Here is an 18,758-nt window from a genome sequence, read left to right on the forward strand (position 1 = left end):
AGAGGGACCAAAGTACGGCCGAGAGCTGTCAAGATGGCGGCGGCGACTACCAACGGCAGCGTCTACAGGGGGATTCTGGCGGCTGGCGTCTTTCGCAATCACGTGGCCATCGTGACGGGCGGGGGCACGGGCATCGGCAAGGCCATCGCCGCTGAGCTGCTGCATCTCGGTGGGCGAAGGGTCTCCGAAAGGCGAGAGCTCAGTCTCTGGGAGCGGGTTTGTCTCCTCCTCCTCTGGGGGAATGGGAGAGATGGAGAAGGATCGAAGGGCTTCTCTGTGTGCCATTGATTGTAGCTTTATGACTTTTGACAAGAGTGACTGGAGTTCAGTAGAGGCAGGTATCCTTCTCTTAGAAGTTGGGTGTCAGGGACTGATTTCGTAAAAAGTTGTTACTATTAAGTTACTAGAGCAGATCCAGAGATTTATCTGAAGGGAAGGAAACGGGCTAGGCTAGGAGGAAGAAAAAGTTTGATTTTCTTCAGATTGTTTGGGTATTAGCTCCCTATAGCCCCAATTAGGGTTGTCGCTGAGATTATGGGACATATAGTCCAAAGCTTTTGGAAGCCCTCATATTTCCCACCGTAGTTTATCCCTTTATAGGTTGATGAATACAGGTAGTTCTCGACCTACGACCACAAACTCAGCCCAAAATTTGTGAGTTTTGCCTCATTTCATGACTTTTCTTATCACAGTTGTGAATCACTGCAGCTGTTGTTAGTAACAGGGTTGTTAGGTGAATCTGGCTTCCCCTTTGACTTTGCTTGTCGGAAGGTCGCAAAAGGTGATCACATGACCCCAGGACAATGCAACCGTCATAAATGTGAGTCAGTTGCCAAGTGTCTGAATTTTGATCACGTGATCTGATCATGTGCTGCTGCAATGGTCGCAAGTGTGAAAAACAGTCATGAGTCCTTTTTCCCCCCAGTGCCGTTGTAAATTGATGTCTACCTGTTTCAGGAGGAATCCTTTTGAAGAGGGCTCGGAATGAGAGAAAAAGAATCTGCAGGAAGCATAATTTAATGAGAAAGTGACCATATATTAATGGTGCATAACTGAAGGACATATTGTAGGCTTTAAAGAAAATGGAAGAAAGCATTTTAAGAAATGCCTTCGATTCTGGTTCTCTTCCTCTCCACTTGCTCAATCTATAAAACATTAAACTTGTTTAGATTTCCTACTGTATAAGCTTATGATGCAATGTGACATAATAATTATGTGGCAGTTTTATCAAAAGATGGCATTCTGCTCTATTTCTGTAAAATAAATGTTCTTATTTGGAAAGCATGTGTGGACTCTTCTCAAGTATACTCTTTCTTGCTTTCACAAATAAACCACAGTTGGTTGGGTTCATTCAATATGCTAAACTGATATTAGACAAACTAATCAGTGACTTAGTTGGGTTTGGATTTATGATGAGCATTACTTTCACACTGTTCGAACTACTGACAAATAGATCAGGGTAAAGTTTAGGCATGCTCATCTTTCTGCTTAGTTGACACTGACAGGTTTTTCCTGCACATCCAGCTCAACCTGGGGAGGGAATTCTTTGCTGGAATCTGTGACTGACCTTTAGTATTTTGGATAATTAATATCTATACGATTATGAGAACTAAGTGATGCAACTTGTCACATTCCTGAGCAGACTTGCAACTGTTAATGTTTTTTTGGGAAACAATAATGTAAAAACTAAGTCCTAAGTCCTTGTATTTTTTTTCTTCTTTAAGAAGAAGAATAACAGTTGAAAGGGACCTTGGAAGTCTTCCAGTCCAAACTCCTGCTCAAGCAGGACACCTTGTATCATTTTAGACAAATAGCTGTCTAGTCTCTTCTTAAAAGCTATCAGTAATGGACCATCTTCAGTTTCTGAAGGCGAACCATTCCACTGGATGATTGTTCTTAAAAGGTAAAGGTAAAGGTTCCCCCGCACATGCGTGCTAGTCGTTTCCAACTCTAGGGGCCAGTGCTCATCTCCGTTTCAAAGCCGAAGAGCCAGCGCTTGTCCGAGGGCGTCTCCATGGTCATGTGGCCGGCATGACTAGATGCCAAAGGTGCACGGAACGCTGTTACCTTCCCACCGTAGTGGTCCCTATTTTTCTACTTGCATTTTTACGTGCTTTTGAACTGCTAGGTTGGCAGAAGCTGGGACGAGTAACGCGCTCACTCTGTTACGCGGCACTCGGGATTCGAACTGCCAAACTGCTGACCATCTGGTCAAGCTCAGCGTCCCAACCCACTGAGCTACCGCGTCCCTTATTGATTGTTCTTACTATCAGGAAATTTATCCTTAGTTCTAGATTGCTTCTCTCCCTAGTTATTTTCCATCCATTGCTTCTAGTCCTGCCTTCAGCTGCTATGGAGAATAGACTGACCTCCTCTTCCTTGTGGCAGCCCCTCAAATATTGGAACCCTGCTGTCATCACCCAAATCCTTCTTTTCACTAGACTAGGCTTACCCAGTTCCTGCAACTGATCGTATGTTTTATTCTCCAGCCGCCTAATCATCTTTGTTGCTCTTCTCTGCACTCTCTTCAGAATCTCAACATCCTTTGTATATTGTGACCAAAACTGAATGCAATATTCCAAGTGTGGTCTTGCTAATGTATTATAAAGCGGTAGTAACATGTCTCATAATCTTGATTCTCTCAGTTAATGGAGCCTAGGATTACATTGGCTTTTTTGGTGGTTGCAGCACACTGCTGACTCTTATTTAAATGACTGTCCATTAGGACTCCCAGATCCGTCTTGCAGTTACTGCTATTGAGCCATGTTTCACCTAATCTTTATCTGTACAGTACGTTTTTCTTGCCTAAGTATAAAACCTTACTTTTTCTCTGCATTGAATTTCATTTTGTTAGACAGGAACAAGTTTTCAGTCTGTCGAGATCCATTGGGATCTTGAGTGTATCTTCTGATGTGTTGGCTATTCGGACAGAACAGGTAGGGTATTCACCTAGTGTCCTATAAAATAATTATATAAAATCATTTTTTGATTAATTAGTTCTTCTTTACTAGCTCAAAAACTAATACAGCCCCTCCCTTCATTGCTTGTGATTCTGAGGTTTTATGCCTTGTGTGATTGCTTAGTTCTTGAAACTGGCTCGTATTAATGTCTTGATTTCTGGACCAGGGGATTTTACTTTTCTTTAGAAGTGCTACAAGACCTTCTCAGTCTTCAGTGCTGAGATAGACATCTTTGAATGTGTTCATCTATAAAATATGTATTTGATGTTTATGGAGTATATTTTCTGAGGCTATATTCATGTGAAACAGTGAACTATAAATTAGCCACTGACACTTCCGGTTGGGATTCCGTGGTGACGCAGATGTTGGAAGATGGGCTCCATCTTTTGTGTCTGGTTTTGCCCTGCTGGGGGATCCTGGAAAAGGTCAAAAGTCACCCCATAGAGGCGGCAAGCAAGGAGAGGACTCTTGTGGATCGCGGGGAGGTGGCAGCCCCCCCGTTTGATCCAAGGAGGTCTTCCAAACCGGAGGGGGAAAGAATGGCTGCATCTGTGTAGCCAATCCGAAGTTGAGACTACGGAAGTCAACAAGCACTACCAAGCAACTTTACAGCAACATGGATGAAACTGGGTGAGACTTGATCCTTTCTTTATGATTTTGAAAGTCCTGAAAGTCTACCCAAAACACTCCCCCCCCGATGAAAGAGGGAAAGGGAATTTCTGCCCCACTCCCTCAGAAAAGAAAGGCGGTGAATTAATACTTGGAGATACTGGCGAAACCTATAAGACTTATCTGTACCGTAGTTTCCGGCGTATAAGATGACTTTTTAACCCATGAAAATCTTCTCAAAAGTCAGGGGTCGTCTTATACGCCGGGTGCTGAAACTTTAGGGACAGGGCTGGCTGGAAAACCTGGAGCGGATCTTCCATTTAGTCTGCGCAGGGAAAGCGGGACCAATTTGAGAAGAAGCTGCAGTCTGTGATTTTTTACAGGCTGGGGTCTGGGCGTCTTTCCTTCTAAAGTTGAAGAGCAGCTATAGTCTATCCCAACTTGAAAGGCAGGTGGGGAATGCCGCAGCCAGAGCAGCTGCTTAGCTCTAAGGACACATTTGACTCAGGAACTGGGTGGGCTGGCAGGAAAACCTGGAGCGGATCTCCCATTTGGTCTTTATTTTTTAAATCCCATTTATATCCCGCCCTTCTCCGAAGACTCAGGGCGGCTTACAATTTAAAGCACAAATCAATGTGCTTAGCAATAGCCTTCATTCTATGTATATGCCTGCTTATTAGAGCTTTCACCCCCCCCCCCACAAGCAGCATTATTACAAAGTCAGCTTATTGCTCCCAACAATCTGGGTCCTCATTTTACCTACCTCGGAAGGATGGAAGGCTGAGTCAACCTTGAGCCTGGTGGGATGTGAACCTGCACTAATTGCAGGCAGCTGGTGTTACTTAAGGCTCTGCGCAGGGAAAGCTTTAGAGTGAATTAGGAAAAGTGAAAAAGTGAATTAGGAAAATAGGAAATGGTTGCTGGAATTGGGTATGTGTAGTTTAATGAAGAGAAGGACAAGGGGTGACATGATAGCAGTGATCCAATATCTCAGGGGCTGCCACAAAGAAGAGGGAGCCAAGCTATTCTCCAAAGCACCTGAAAGCAGGACAAGAAGCAATGGATAGAAACTAGTCAAGGAGAGAAGCAACCTAGAATTAAGGAGAAACTTCCTGACAGTTAGAACAATTAACCAGTGGAACAACCTGCCTCCAGAAGTGGTGAATGCTCCAACACTGGAAGTTTTTAAGAAGAGACTGGACAGCCATTTGTCTGAAATGGTATAGGGTTTACTGCCTTAGCAGGGGGTTGGACTAAATGACCTCCAAGGTCCCTTCCAACTTATTATTATTATTATTATTATTATTATTATTATTATTATTATTATTATTATTAAGTTTAATCCACTTGCACTGTTTTATGTTTACATATTTGATGACAAACAGCCTTATGTTTATAAGTGACAGTTTTCCTACTAAGTACCTGCATGTCTTAAGCATTTGAATTAAAATTGCCATATTAAAATCAAATTGATGTTTTTTAATTTTTATTTGGTGTGCGTTGGAAGAGGGGTAGTCTTATACGGCGAGTATAGCCCAAACCCTATAATTTAACAGGAAATATAGGGGGTCATCTTATACGCCCAGTCGTCTTATATGCCGGAAAATACGGTACTTATAAAAATAAAATAAATAAAATGGATGTTTCATACTCAGCATTAAATAGTAAAACATCATCTTTAACATCTATTCCCAGCAGCCTTAACTTGCCATATTACCGAGAAAATACTGATGAAACACAGAAAAAAAAATTCTCTCCATGCTGAAATTAAGACAAAAAAAACAATTATTCTACCTTGTGAACAGGTCACTAATAACACAAAGGAGATAAAAGAACAATTTTCTAACTCAAATCTACAAACTCAGAATACAACTACAGAGAAGGAGCCAGCGACCCAGAAAATAGAAGGAAAACTAGAGAATGCTGACACAAATATTGAAGATCTAAAGGAGGAAACAAATGACCAGACTCAGATAAATGAAAACTCAGAAGATATAATGATAATATTGGAAACGGAACAGATATTTTATAAACCAAGGTTTCAGAACATACTGGATGACAAGGAAGGAGAGGATGGAATGGAAGATAAAGTCGTTAATAGAACTGTGGGGAACCAGAAAAGGAGGGAGGCGGTTTAATGAATATCAATGGGCTAGCTCTTCCAAAAACATTTTGGAAATTGTTTCTCTTGTTCCAAATAATATATATATCAAAACAGAGGAAGAATTATTTGATGATCCAAATGCACTGACTTGAAAAGTTAGTTGGCAAAGAAAGAAAGGTAGAGCAAGACTGAAGGAAACAGAAGCTTTGACCTGTTAGAGGGGATGCTATATTACTGATTAGAGGTTTGAATATGGTCAAGAATAGATTGTTAGAAATAGAAGTATTAATATAACTAGATAGGATTTGTAATCAGAATGTTATTTCTTTGTATGAAATGGGAAATAAGAATATGCTAAGAGCTTTGAATAATGGATTCTTTTGGTTGCCCAAATACAACTTGTTTTGAAATTATAAATGATTGGGATACTTTGAACATGGATGGGAAACTTAAACTGAAAAAAAGCAAAAAAAGGATATGGATTAAATATGTGAAAATTTCAGTCTTCAAACACTCAGCTAAGGCACTGATGACATTCCCAGGAGTAGAGATACTGTATATAATTGGCAATGGATGAACTTATCATTGTTGTTCAGATCTTAAAGACTTTTAGACGGAGTGAGCCCTCTTTTTAAAAAAAATTTGGGGCACTCTGATAGCTTTTATCTCTGCACTATCTGTTAAATAAGATAAATTTATTTCTCTAAAAATAACAAAATTTTGCTACAATATATGTAAGCTTCTTCCACAAATGGCTGCTAATAGTTCTTGTTTCTAGGGGATAGTTTTCTGTTATTTATTTTATTATTTTCTTTTTATTGGTCAATTCCCAAACAAAATGTCTGTCTGTCTGCTTTAAGACAAGATATGATTCTTTGGCTCATAAGATTTTGCTATTTCTTATTTGAACTAATACATTAGTCAAATTCCTCTATTGACCTAGGACATTATTGAAAGATGTTTGTTCAGTCTGTAAATGAAAACTAGTGCAGAAAATTGTGAATTCTGTGAAGTGAAACTCTTTGAAGACTCTCTGAAAAGTTAGATGGGAGCAAGTTCAGTCACGGGACAGAACCTTGGCTCAAGGAACATTAAATTTCATTTGCATGAATAGACTTTGAAGATACACAGGCTGATGCGATTTACTGTAGGAAAGCTAAAAAGCCACTGTGGAAGGATTTATCAAATGCAAGCCCGGTTTATAATGAAATCAAAGTTCAAATTCTTGCCCTGTTTTCTCTAAACATTATGTTTAAAGGGCTTGAAGTTACTCATTTTTGTGGGAGGGATAATTTTGACTGCTTCTTACTTTGATAATTGACTTGCCTTGTTTCAGGCTGTTTGTTTGTGATGCTCTAAGAACTAGCCCCAGTACTAGGAAGGGAGTGCACACAGTTTATAAACTACCGTAAATGTCAGGTTAGAATAAGCACAATTTTCATGTTTTCTTTGTAGGTTTAGCAGTAATCTCTTAATAGTCCAGAAAGTGATACTGAAGTGATGATTAGCTCAGATTTAATACTTCAGCAAGAGATGTGGTTTAATCTGTGTACAACTTGTACTAGTATTGAAATACCTCTTCTTTTGTTTTGTAGGTAGTAATGTAGTGATTGCCTCTCGTAAACTTGACAGATTAAAAGCTGCGGCGGCAGAGTTAGCTGCTGAAATTCCCTCCACCAGTTCTGCCCAGGTGACTCCTATACAATGCAACATTCGCAAAGAAGAAGAGGTAAAAATGTAAATAGTCTTCTGTATTTGACTAGTGTATTGTTCCCTGGGTTATTGTTTTCATTATTACAATGGGAAAAAAAGTTTTCATCCCAATATTGAAAGATTAACAAAGAAATGATCTAAATACTAGTTCTTCTGCCGGAAATGGCAAACATTGCTGTTTCCAGTTGATTTTTATATGAATTAGGAGGGTGTGTTCAGGTGCTTTGTAAACTCTCTACATTTTATTAAATATTTTTTAAAAATCCTATGTGCTTTGTGGATAACATCCATCTTTAACAATGCTGAAATTTGAAAGATATTAAAACAATGATCAAAGTAATCATGTGGTTTCCTGCTTTAGGTGAAGTTTCATTTACTGAGAAAGGAAATGAAATTATAATTGGACAATTGCTTTGATTTTAGAAAAGGAAAAAAAAACATTTTGGCTCAATGCTATAGTTGTAGCATTTGTACTGCTGATACAGGTAGTCGTCAACTTATAATTCATTTAATGACCATTTGAATTTATACCAGCACTGAAAAAAATAGCTTATGACCATTTTTCACATTTACAACCACTGCAGCATCCCATGGTGGCGCAACGGTTAGTCGGCTAATTCTGCTGACTGCCAGCAGTTTGATCCTGACCAGCTCAAGGTTGACTCAGCCTTCCATCCTTCCGGGTTTGGTAAAATGTGCATCTAGATTGTTGGGGGGGCAATATGCTGACACTGTAAGCTGCTTAAAGAGGGCTGTAAAGCACTGTGAAGTGGTATTAAGTCTAAGTGCCATTGCTATTGCTATCCTCATGGTCATGTGATCAAAATTTGGACACTTGGCAAATGGCATATATTTATGACGGCTTCAGTGTCCCAGATCATGTGATCATCTTTTGAGACAGTTAATGGGGGAGTGAAATTCACTTAACCACTGTGTTTCTACCTGCACTGATTCATTTAAGAATTGTAGCAAAAAGGTCATAAAATGGGGCAAACCTCATGTAACAACTGCCTTGGAAAATTTGGGCTCAGTTATGTTCACAAATCGAGGATTACCTGTATTTAGCTTTTATTGTATGTAGTTTTTTTTTAAAAAAAAATTGTGTTGTTTACTTCTTTCAGTGCCGCACGTTGGAAGGAAATATACAGGACATAGTAAATAATTAAAAATCAATATAAAGAATTCTAAGAAGGCAGACCAGTGAAATTCATTGTGCCCTTTTCCTATTGGCTTGTTTCTCTACCATTGCTTTCCACTTTCTGTTTCCAACCTGCCATATTGCATGGAACAGTGATTCCTTCCAGTCTCAACCTCCCCATTACAAAAATATTTTTGCCCCTTTTAGGGCTGGGTGATAGTCTCTTTTGCATAGTCTATAGACGTTGTTAATGTCTATATGTCTATTAATGGCTGATTTGTCAGAGTTCTGGGTTTCTAAAAATTCCCTGGCATTTTTGGACTTGGACTTAGTCCAGGATGGTCACATTTTCCCAATTGAAACTATGGTTAAATCTATTATGACTTTTCTCTTCTGGGAAATGATAGCACTTATTGCAGTGAATAAGAATATTGATTATTATTTGTTTTTCACATTTATGACCGTTGCAGCATCCCCATGGTCACATGATCAAAATTCAGATACTTGGCAATTGACTCCTATTTATGATGGCTGTGGTATCCCAGGGTCATGTGATCACTTTTCTGACCTTCTGACAAGCAAAGTCAATGGGAAAGCCAGATTCACTTAATAAACATGTTACTAACTTAACAATTGCAGTAATTTACTTTACAACTGTGGCAAGAATGGTTGTAAAATGGAGCAAAACTCACTTAACTGTCTCGCTTAGCAACATAAATTTTGGGCTCAATTGTGGTCATAATTGGAGGATTGCCTGTATATGCAAGCAATACTGAATTATTTGAATAAGTAATCTGCCTCAGTATAAGGCTTTTGCCTAGACTTCAACCATATGCTACTTTCAGCTTTACTATACAATTTTAAATATATGTTGTGATCTGTAGCCTGAACTTCCTGTCTAGTGCATGGCAGAGCTGTTAAATGAACAAACTGAGTATTAGGTGGGAAATGACAAAAAAGTTAATTGATCCTAATTTAGGACAAGGTGTATCCCAAAGAGTCAAACAGAAAATGAACTATCAGTTGAACAGAACCCAAACAAGAATCTATTGAGCCAAGAATCAATTCCAGTAAAGATGAATATGTTAAAAATAACTTTTTAAATGATAGTTTCACTAAATTCAAACACCACATTATAACACATTTTGCTCCATGTGTTTTGGCATCTTATGGTGTTATTGGTAAATAATTATAAATTATGGCTTAGCACAATATCAAAATCCACTTTTACCTAAGATTGCCCAATACTTTAAATCATGCTTAGTTTAACTGATTTTCTAAATTAGTGCAGTTTGCTAGCTTGTATGCTATGATTTAAAGATCACAGAATTTTACATAGCATTCTAAATGTCATGGTTCCGACAGACAGAGACAAATAAAGCAGAACTGGAGGCTTGCAAGTTCCTCAAAGAACAAGTTTATTGATACAAAGTATCGGCACGTCAAAAGTTAAACCAAGTCTGAATTGATACGTAACAATCCCCAGTACAAAGTTAAGAAATCCCACTTTTAAAGCTATGCAAGCTGCCCAGTACAACTTCTTGGTGGGCTTTTCACAAAACGCCCAGCCTGCAGTCCCAGGAGCAGCCGATGACCTTGGTTCCCACGGGAGAAAGTCTGTTTTGTCTAGTGTAGCACCTGCTAAACCCCCCTCCCTCCATGCTATGTGTCAACTGAAAATGAGTAGGGAAAATGGCAGCAGCCACGCTCATTTTCAAAGTTGACACTAACGCAAATCACTGTTTCCAAGAACAAGGAGCACAAAACCTGAGAGTAGAATATTACAGTTGAATGCACTTTAATCAGAAAAATTGGCCCATGTGTTTAACTTCTGTGACAGAATCAGAAAAGGGAGTCTCGGTTTCCTGAAAATGTAGCTACAAAGATGTCTCCCTTAAGGGACTAAGATAACATTATCGGTCTGAAAGGGATCAATGTCCCTTTTTTGAAATTCTTTTTTATACAGTTTAAAATACCTTATTTTTCATATGTCTACATTTGTCAGCAGCTTTGTTTCTCTGACTAATCTGTTACAGCAGATTCAAATAAACCACCTAGGGGAAAACTTGTTGAATGCTGAGTTTTAATCTCTATCCACAAGGGCATCCTTGCCTGCTAATAAAGCTTTCCCATCATTGTGCTATAAATAATTCTGCTTGTTTGGCGCACAGCTTCCAAGTACAGCACTGTCTGCCAGCTTTCCTTTGTTAAGAATACACCATTACAAACTGTGACTTTTAGTCCAATAGTTCTACATCCAGTAAACTGCTACATATATAAATTGTTATATTCTAACTGTGACTGGGCTTGATCATCTTTTCCAGGAAAGGAAACATCATGTTACCAGATGTCATGTGGGAACATATTTGCTTTGTAGAGACTTGTTCTGAAATATGCAACTTAAAATTAATAAAATGACACTTAATAAAACTTAATAAAAGTTAATAAAAAATAAAATGACAGGACCAATGGTTGTTTTTTTTAAAAAAAATTCCATTTATTTCCCGCCCTTCTCCGAAGACTCAGGGCGGCTTACAAGCTTAGCAGTAGCCTTCATTCTATGTATATGCCTGCTTATTAGGGCTTTCACACCCCCCCCAAGCGGCATTATTACAAAGTCAGCTTAATTGCCCCCAACAATCTGGGTCCTCATTTTACCTACCTCGGAAGGATGGAAGGCTGAGTCAACCTTGAGCCTGGTGGGATGCGAACCTGCACTAATTGCAGGCAGCTGGTGTCACTTAAGGAGGCATTAGCCCACTGCTCCACCAAGGCTCTTTTGAAACCACTGTCATTGGTTCCCATTCAAAGAGGTTTTCTTTATTTTTATTTATTTATTTATTTAAGTTGGAAGGGACCTTGGAGGTCTTCTAGTCCAACCCCCTGCTCAGGCAGAAAACCCTATATTATTTCAGACAAATAGCTGTCCAGACTCTTCTTAAAAACTTCCAGTGTTGGAGCATTCACCACTTCTGGAGGCAGGTTGTTTCACTGGTTAGTTGTTCTAACTGTCAGGAAGTTTCTCCATAGTTCTAGGTTGCTTCTCTCCTTGCTTAGTTTCCATCCATTGCTTCTTGTCTTGCCTTCAGGTGCTTTGGAGAATAGCTTGACTCCCTCTTCTTTGTGGCGGCCCCTGAGATATTGGAACACTGCTATCATGTCCCCCCTCGTCCTTCTCTTCATTAGACTAGACCACGGGTTGGCCTTCCTTCCTTCCTTCCTTCCTTCCTTCCTTCCTTCCTTCCTTCCTTCCTTCCTTCCTTCTTCTTCCTTTTTCTTTCTTTCTTCCTTCTCTCTCTCTCTCTCTCTCTCTCTCTCTCTCTCTTTATTTATTTCAAATAGCTCAAGACAGTTGTGTTAGGGACCCTTGACTATAGTTTTTATTTTTTTCTATCTATCTGTGTCTCTATCTTCAGCATTCATTCATTCATTCATTTAACAAATAACTCAAGATGGCGAGCATATCCAACATATCTTCCTCCTATTTTCCCCACAATAACAATCATGTGAGGTAGGTTGGGCTGAAAGAGAGTGACTGGCTCAAAGTCATCCAGCTGGCTTTCATGGCTAAGATGGGATCTTAATAAGTATATGAGTTTTATAGGTAATAATATTTGCTTTCTTTATACATTATGTTTAAGAGTAAACTCTCAGTAAACTCAGTAAACTCAGTAAATCCTTCTGCAGTAAGACTGTAGCCAAATCACTACATAACTTTTGTCATTGTGATGAAATCTTGGGTTGTTGTGGAATTCCCTTGTTATAGAATATTCTCTATGTGATATTTAACTGCCATATCATGATTTCTAACAGTAGTCAAAACTATTTTGTATAAAGGTTTTTCTATTAAAGAAATACCACACTTATGTAAGTTTATAGATAGATACTATACTAGATCTTAGCCAAAAAGCCAGGTAATGATTTTATTGCTGGACAGAAATCTGCATATGGAACATCAGCCTTACTACTCCAATTTCTTTTTCCTTGTAGGTAGAGGCACTGGTGAAATCAACATTAGATCTTCACGGTAGGATAGATTTTTTGGTCAACAATGGAGGAGGGCAGTTTGTTAGCCCATTTGAACTAATAAGTGCAAAAGGCTGGAATGCTGTTATTGAAACCAACTTGACTGGAACTTTCTATTGCTGTAAAGCAGGTGATTGCTTACTATAAATTGAAGTTTTGTTTATAAAGTAATTTGAAGCACTCGTTACTTTGCATTTCTCATTTTCAGGCCTTGATATATATATATTTTCACATTTAGCCTTATATATTCACAGTTTGGATATGATTTATTTGTCCATGTCATCACATTGTTTCTTTTTTTGAATCAACAAAAATACTCTTTTGAGTCCTTTGCACATTTTTTAGGTTGTTAAAGGCTAATCTTTTTTAAAAGAAACATTACTTTTGAATTCCATTATTCCACAAATTCTACTCCATTTATACAGTGAGGTAAACCTTAATTTGCTTAATTACTGTTTGTTATATAAGTCAAAACAAGATATGTAGGAATCAGCCATTATGGTTTATTGTGGTATATGTTTTGTTATCTGCATTTAGATTTTACACATTTGTAAATTTCAATAACTCACCAAAATAGTTAACAGTATTAATAATACTGGAATATAATTGTTTCATTTTATTTGGAGTGACTCAGTGCTAGAGTGCCTGCTATGATAGTGGTGATTGCTTAGTGTCTGACATCTCTAGGTAAAGCTGAACAAATCATTAAATGATGCTGCCAACTGGGATAGTAGTCTAGATGCCAGTAGCTGGAGTAGCCTATAGTTTGTTTTCAGAATTGGTAGATGAGATGTCATTGTTGTCAGCCATTCAGTCATGTCCGACCCTTGGCCACTCTATGGATCAGCACTCTCTATGCCCCTCTGTCTCGCATTGCCTCCTTCAGATCCACCATGATCATCCCAGTGTCATCCTTTCTCGAGTCCAGTCAGCGGGTACTAGGATGTCTCCTTCTCCTTTTTCCGCTGATCATTCCCAGCATGATTGATTTTTCAAATGAGTCAGCTCACATGACATGACCGAAGAATGACAACTCCTGTTTGGTGATCTTGGCTTCAAGTGATATTTTAGGTGAGGTTCATTCTAGGACTTCTTTGTTTGTTCTTTTTGTAATCCATGGGATGCGTAATAGTCACCTCCAGAACCATAGTTCAAAGGTATCCACCCTTTTCCTATCTGCCTTTTTCAGAATCCAAATTTCGCAGCGATATGTAGCAACTGGAAAAATTACTGTGTTAAGTAATCTTCATTTGGCTGATGTCTTTACTCTTTACTCTTCCAGACGTTATTCCTGGAAGACATTGCAGTTCTTTGAAGTGCTATACACTTTCTGATCTCAGGGCTGCAGTCGCCACTTTGGTGAATTTTAGAGCCCAGTAAGCTTATTTTTTTTATTACTGTTTCAATGAGCTCATTATCGATCTGCACTCTGACCTGCATCTTCTCTGGAAGTTGTCATTATCTTTGTTTTCTTGATGTTAAGGTGCAGTCCAAATTTTCACTTTCATCTTTGACTCTCAGGATTAGCCACTCCAGATCCTTCTTGTTTTCCACGAGCAATGTTGTATCATCTGTGTATTGGAGGTTATTGATATTCCTACCACTGATTTTTAATCCCAGTGATAGATTCCTCCAAATGTGCATTCCTCATAACTATTTTTGTGTACATGTTGAATAGTATAGGTGACAGAATGCAACCTTGCCAATTGCCTTTTCTAATTCTGAACCATTTCGTGTCTCCATATCTTCACTGATGCCAAGTATGTTGAGTCTATTCATTTCATTCTTAACAGTGTTTAGCTTTCCTCGGTATAAGCCATTGTCCTTCTGTGTTCCTGATTTGAAGTTCTTTGAACAGTGGAAAGATCTCTTCACTGGGATCTGTGTCAACAGCTGGGGTGGCCATCAGAATTTACCCCCATCCAGTCATGGATGCTCCTGCTACTATGATAGTCTCTTTGCTCTTCCCCTGTAGCTTTGTTGCTACCTCCCAGCCAGAGCGACTCACTGCTCGGTACCACGTCTTCCACATCTTTGAGTTGATCCTTAGCTTTTTGGAATAGGTTCCCAGGTCTTTCTCCAAGCCAAGAGCTGTATTGGCTTGTATAATAGGCTTATACGTTCAACCCCACGTCTCATGGTGAGGTAGGATTGGGCTTTATGGGGTGTGTGTGACAGCAGGAGGGTGGATTTATATGTTTTCAATAATGTGGGGAATGAACCTCCATTCATAGTTACTTGTGTCCTCTGGCAAATATCAGGATTTAATGTCATTGCTATGTTGTATATAACACAACCCCCCCCCCCAATATTGATACACTTATTGTGAGTGGAGGGCTTTAACTCAAACTGAGACTGCATTCTGTATACCCATTAAGGAAATGTAAATAAAAATGTCACAGTATTAATGAACTGCTCTTCCCCCCCCTTGTTTCCATATAGTGTACAATGCTTGGATGCGGGATCATGGGGGTGCCATTGTCAATATTGTGGCTGCTCTGAGGAGAGGGACGCCTAGCATATCGTAAGCTATTATTAATATCCAAATGCATGCTTGTGTCACTTAAGTCTAAGTAAATGTATTTATTTTAATTTATTTATTAAATTCATTTGCCTCCTATCTTGCGGTTCAACGACTCTGAGCAGACACACATTTATAGTCACAGAGACACTTCCCTGATTCCTACCATATTGTCTTGCATCATCAAATATTTCATCTCTGTTTCCCTTAACATTTGCTATTTCATATTTAGGCTAACAGATTTCTAATTGTATCAAAACTTAATATAAACGTCATTATCGCAATTATACATTTTTTTGCTTATACATATCTTAATAAATCTCAATAAGCAATCAATATCCTGTTGTTAAATTTTACCTAGTTTTAATTTTTAATTATACATTTCCAGTTTAATTTTTAATATCTGTAGTATTTAACTTTCAGATAACCCAAATTTCCTTTATCTCATTTCATGAAAATTATAATATCTAAAATACACATGTTATTTAATTATATTCTTATTCTATTCCATAAACATTTTCTACTTCGGACCCTAATAGATCACCACCTTGATTATATTCTCTGAGCTAGTCAATAATTCAAACCTATTTTCCAGTAGTTAGTTTACATTTCCCTTGTACATCTAAATCTTCAATATTAAGCAGATTAATCCCTTTTTTTTGCTATTTTCCAACTATTTTAAATCTAATAATCAGACTTCCCTTTGTCTCAAAATCTCAATTTAAGCCACTAATTAACAGTTTAGAGTCCTCTCTATTAAATCAAAAGGCCTCAGTTTTTCAACTTAATTCTAGCTTTCTTCTTTTGCCAACCAGGCTTCCATACCAATGTTTTCAAATCATCAAATAGATCTCCCTTCATTCTTGTATGTATTATTTGAATTAAGGGAGACCATCTCAGAGCCAATTTTCTGAAAAGTCTGGTCCATTTATAATCATTAAGCTGTTGCCCTGATATCCCAGATCTCCGTGTTTGTTCTAATGTTTTCAATTCGATCTCATCTTTTTTTTTCAAATTTCTTCTGGTTTGTATAGAAGGTCATTTCCAGTTTTGGAATTATTGTTTCGTTGTCTGAATTTTCAGTAGACTGTGCTAGTTGTTCTGTAAAGCCCTCTGTCTTGGCATCCACTTGTTCCACTCCCATTGTTTTTTGAGTTAGTCGCTTTCTAGCTTCAATCAGGATTTCGCTTTCTGGAGATAAGCTGGCACCTTTGTCTTTCAGGTTAGCTTTAAGTTTATCAATATTTGCAAAGATGATTTCAAGTATAAGTAGCGTATCTGAGATCTGTTGTTGATCCTCCTCCATTTCTGACATAGTTAGACACAGTCTTTCTAGTGAAGGCTATTTATTGAGTGAGAGTCAGTAAGTGTTCACCTCCACCATTCCTACCAATTGCATTACCCAGCTGCTCTCTCAAAATTAAGTCTCTCATAAATAATACCCAGGTCAGATCTGGACAGTAAACATGTCTCTATGTCAGAGTTAATAAAACTGCTCTACCGAGCTTCACCACAAGATGTCCCCAATAGCATTTAGAGTTTTTCCAGATCCCGGGCTAGATTCTTATCTGATTTAAGTTCTTTTTAGAAGTAAAGCCAAATAGCAGATTCCAGTGAGAATAGGAACTTTTTGGGTCCCCAAATTCCAAACAGAAGACAGATATCCAACTGTGGTAAGTTAATCTTTTCAAAGCTTTATTTCCCCAGAGTAAGCAGGAGCCACCATTTTAGAAAGGTGGGGTAATGGAGTTCCCTTCCCTCTCTCCTCAGAAGGGGATAATTTTTCAAAATGCTTTTAACAGGAAAGGTGCTTGGGGTAGACAGAAGGTAAAATCTCACCCAATTTTCCACGTTGCTTTCAAGGTGCTTGGTAGAAAGTTTGGCCTCGGCTGTTAACGGCTTAATGATGGACCATAAATGGCTGATCTTTTCCCTGTCAATTCAAAGAACTGCCCTGGATCAAATGGGAAGGCTGCCGCCCTTTCGCGATTACTCGGTCCTCTTCACGCTTGTCACCCCTCCAGGGCCACTTCTGACCCTCTTCAGGGTCCTACAGCGGGAGAAAACTGGCGATGGAGGGAGCGATCTCCCTACTCGTCCACCAGCGCTGAAATCACAAACCGGAAGCCCCTAGCTTATATTTCTTATCAACCAGTTGAAATATTTGTCTTTGCATAGTCTTGTCTGCTGTGACTATGTAAGCTTCCTGATTGTAGAAAATGCACAGGTGCACACATATATTTTTTTGCCTGGGAGGAGTTTCATATAATATGCAAGCTGAAAGAGTTAGTTTATCCCTGCTTGAGAACAATCCTAGCTATAAGAGAAAATCATGTGATAGCCCGTAAAATCGCAGAAATCTCATAGATATTTGTATTTTAGAGAGCCATAAAGGCAAATAAGCAATCTTATTATAGTTGGGGATGTAGATTGGGTGCTATTTCTATAATGTGAGCTTTGAGTTAGGCTGGAATAACTAAAAGGTGGCATTTTCAACCATCTTGACTCTGGCTAGCTGAACTATGGGTGGGAATCAATCACTATTTCTGACAATTGCCCTATGGTACTAAGATTAGATGAAATTAACTGGAAAGAGGATAGCTTCTCAAAATCTAAACCCCAGTTAGGATAAAGGTAAAGGTAAAGTTTCCCCCGCACATGCGTGCTAGTCGTTTCCGACTCTAGGGGCCGGTGCTCATCTCCGTTTCAAAGCTGAAGAGCCAGCGCTTGTCCCAGGACGTCTCCGTGGTCATGGGGCCGGCATGACTAGACGCCAAAGGCGCACGGAACGCTGTTACCTTCCCACCGTAGCGGTCCCTATTTTTCTACTTGCATTTTTATGTGCTTTCGTACTGCTAGGTTGGCAGAAGCTGGGACGAGTAACAAGCGCTCACTCTGCTACACGGCACTCGGGATTCGACCTGCCAAACTGCCGACCTTCTGATCGACAAGCTCAGCGTCCTAACCCACTGAGCCACCGAGTCCCTCCAGTTAGGATAGCAAAATATTATTATATGTATTTCATAATCACAACATCTAATTTCAGTGTGGTCTAAGTTAAGCTGTGGAAAAAAATGAAGTCTGCCTCTTCTTTTGCTTTCTTTACAGGCACAGTGGAGCATCAAGAGCTGGAGTTGTTAACCTGACCAAAAGTTTAGCCATTGAGTGGGCATACAAAGGAGTGAGGATTAACTCTGTTGCCCCGGTAGGTTATGAAATAAGTGATTAGACAACAGACTGGAACCAAATGCTCAAGCTGGTTCTAACAATCTTATCTGCCTAAGTTAACCTTGGATGAAGATAGGAGCTTTTTCATAGGTTAGAAAATTTTGCTCATAATATAGTATCTATTGGAACTAAGATTTTTATATCTAAATATTTAGCTATACCAAGAACTGAGAAGGGAACTATAGGCTGTAATCAACGCTCAATGGAGTTTGCTTTTGAGGAAGAAGGTTAACAGAAGTATTTTAATATTAACACTAGAGATGAAATTGTACTTCAGATGTTTCTATAAAACATGCTGATATCTTTGTGTTGCTTTATAAATATAGCAAATATAGTAATTACATTTATTAATTAAATGTAATTACTGCACATATTATATTTATAAAAATAGAAATTCCAAAAATTGTAAGCTAAATGTGGGATGTGGCAACAGCAACCCCCTTGCTAACAAAATTGCAT

The 18,758-nt window shown here is 38.8% G+C and overlaps 1 protein-coding gene across 1 annotated transcript in view; it reads left to right on the forward strand.

Moving 5' to 3' along the window:
- The window catches only part of PECR (peroxisomal trans-2-enoyl-CoA reductase), a 27,803-nt gene continuing 9,045 nt past the window's right edge, over positions 1-18,758 (forward strand). The window contains exons 1-5 of the mRNA XM_083349270.1: positions 1-169; positions 7,269-7,402; positions 12,515-12,680; positions 14,993-15,074; positions 18,180-18,276. Of these exons, the coding sequence (XP_083205396.1) occupies positions 34-169; positions 7,269-7,402; positions 12,515-12,680; positions 14,993-15,074; positions 18,180-18,276 (615 nt within the window). The 5' untranslated portion in view covers positions 1-33. The remainder of the gene's footprint in view (positions 170-7,268; positions 7,403-12,514; positions 12,681-14,992; positions 15,075-18,179; positions 18,277-18,758) is intronic.

The sequence above is a fragment of the Vipera ursinii genome (assembly GCF_947247035.1).
Source record: "Vipera ursinii genome assembly, chromosome: 1".
NCBI classification, from domain to species: Eukaryota; Metazoa; Chordata; class Lepidosauria; order Squamata; family Viperidae; genus Vipera; species Vipera ursinii.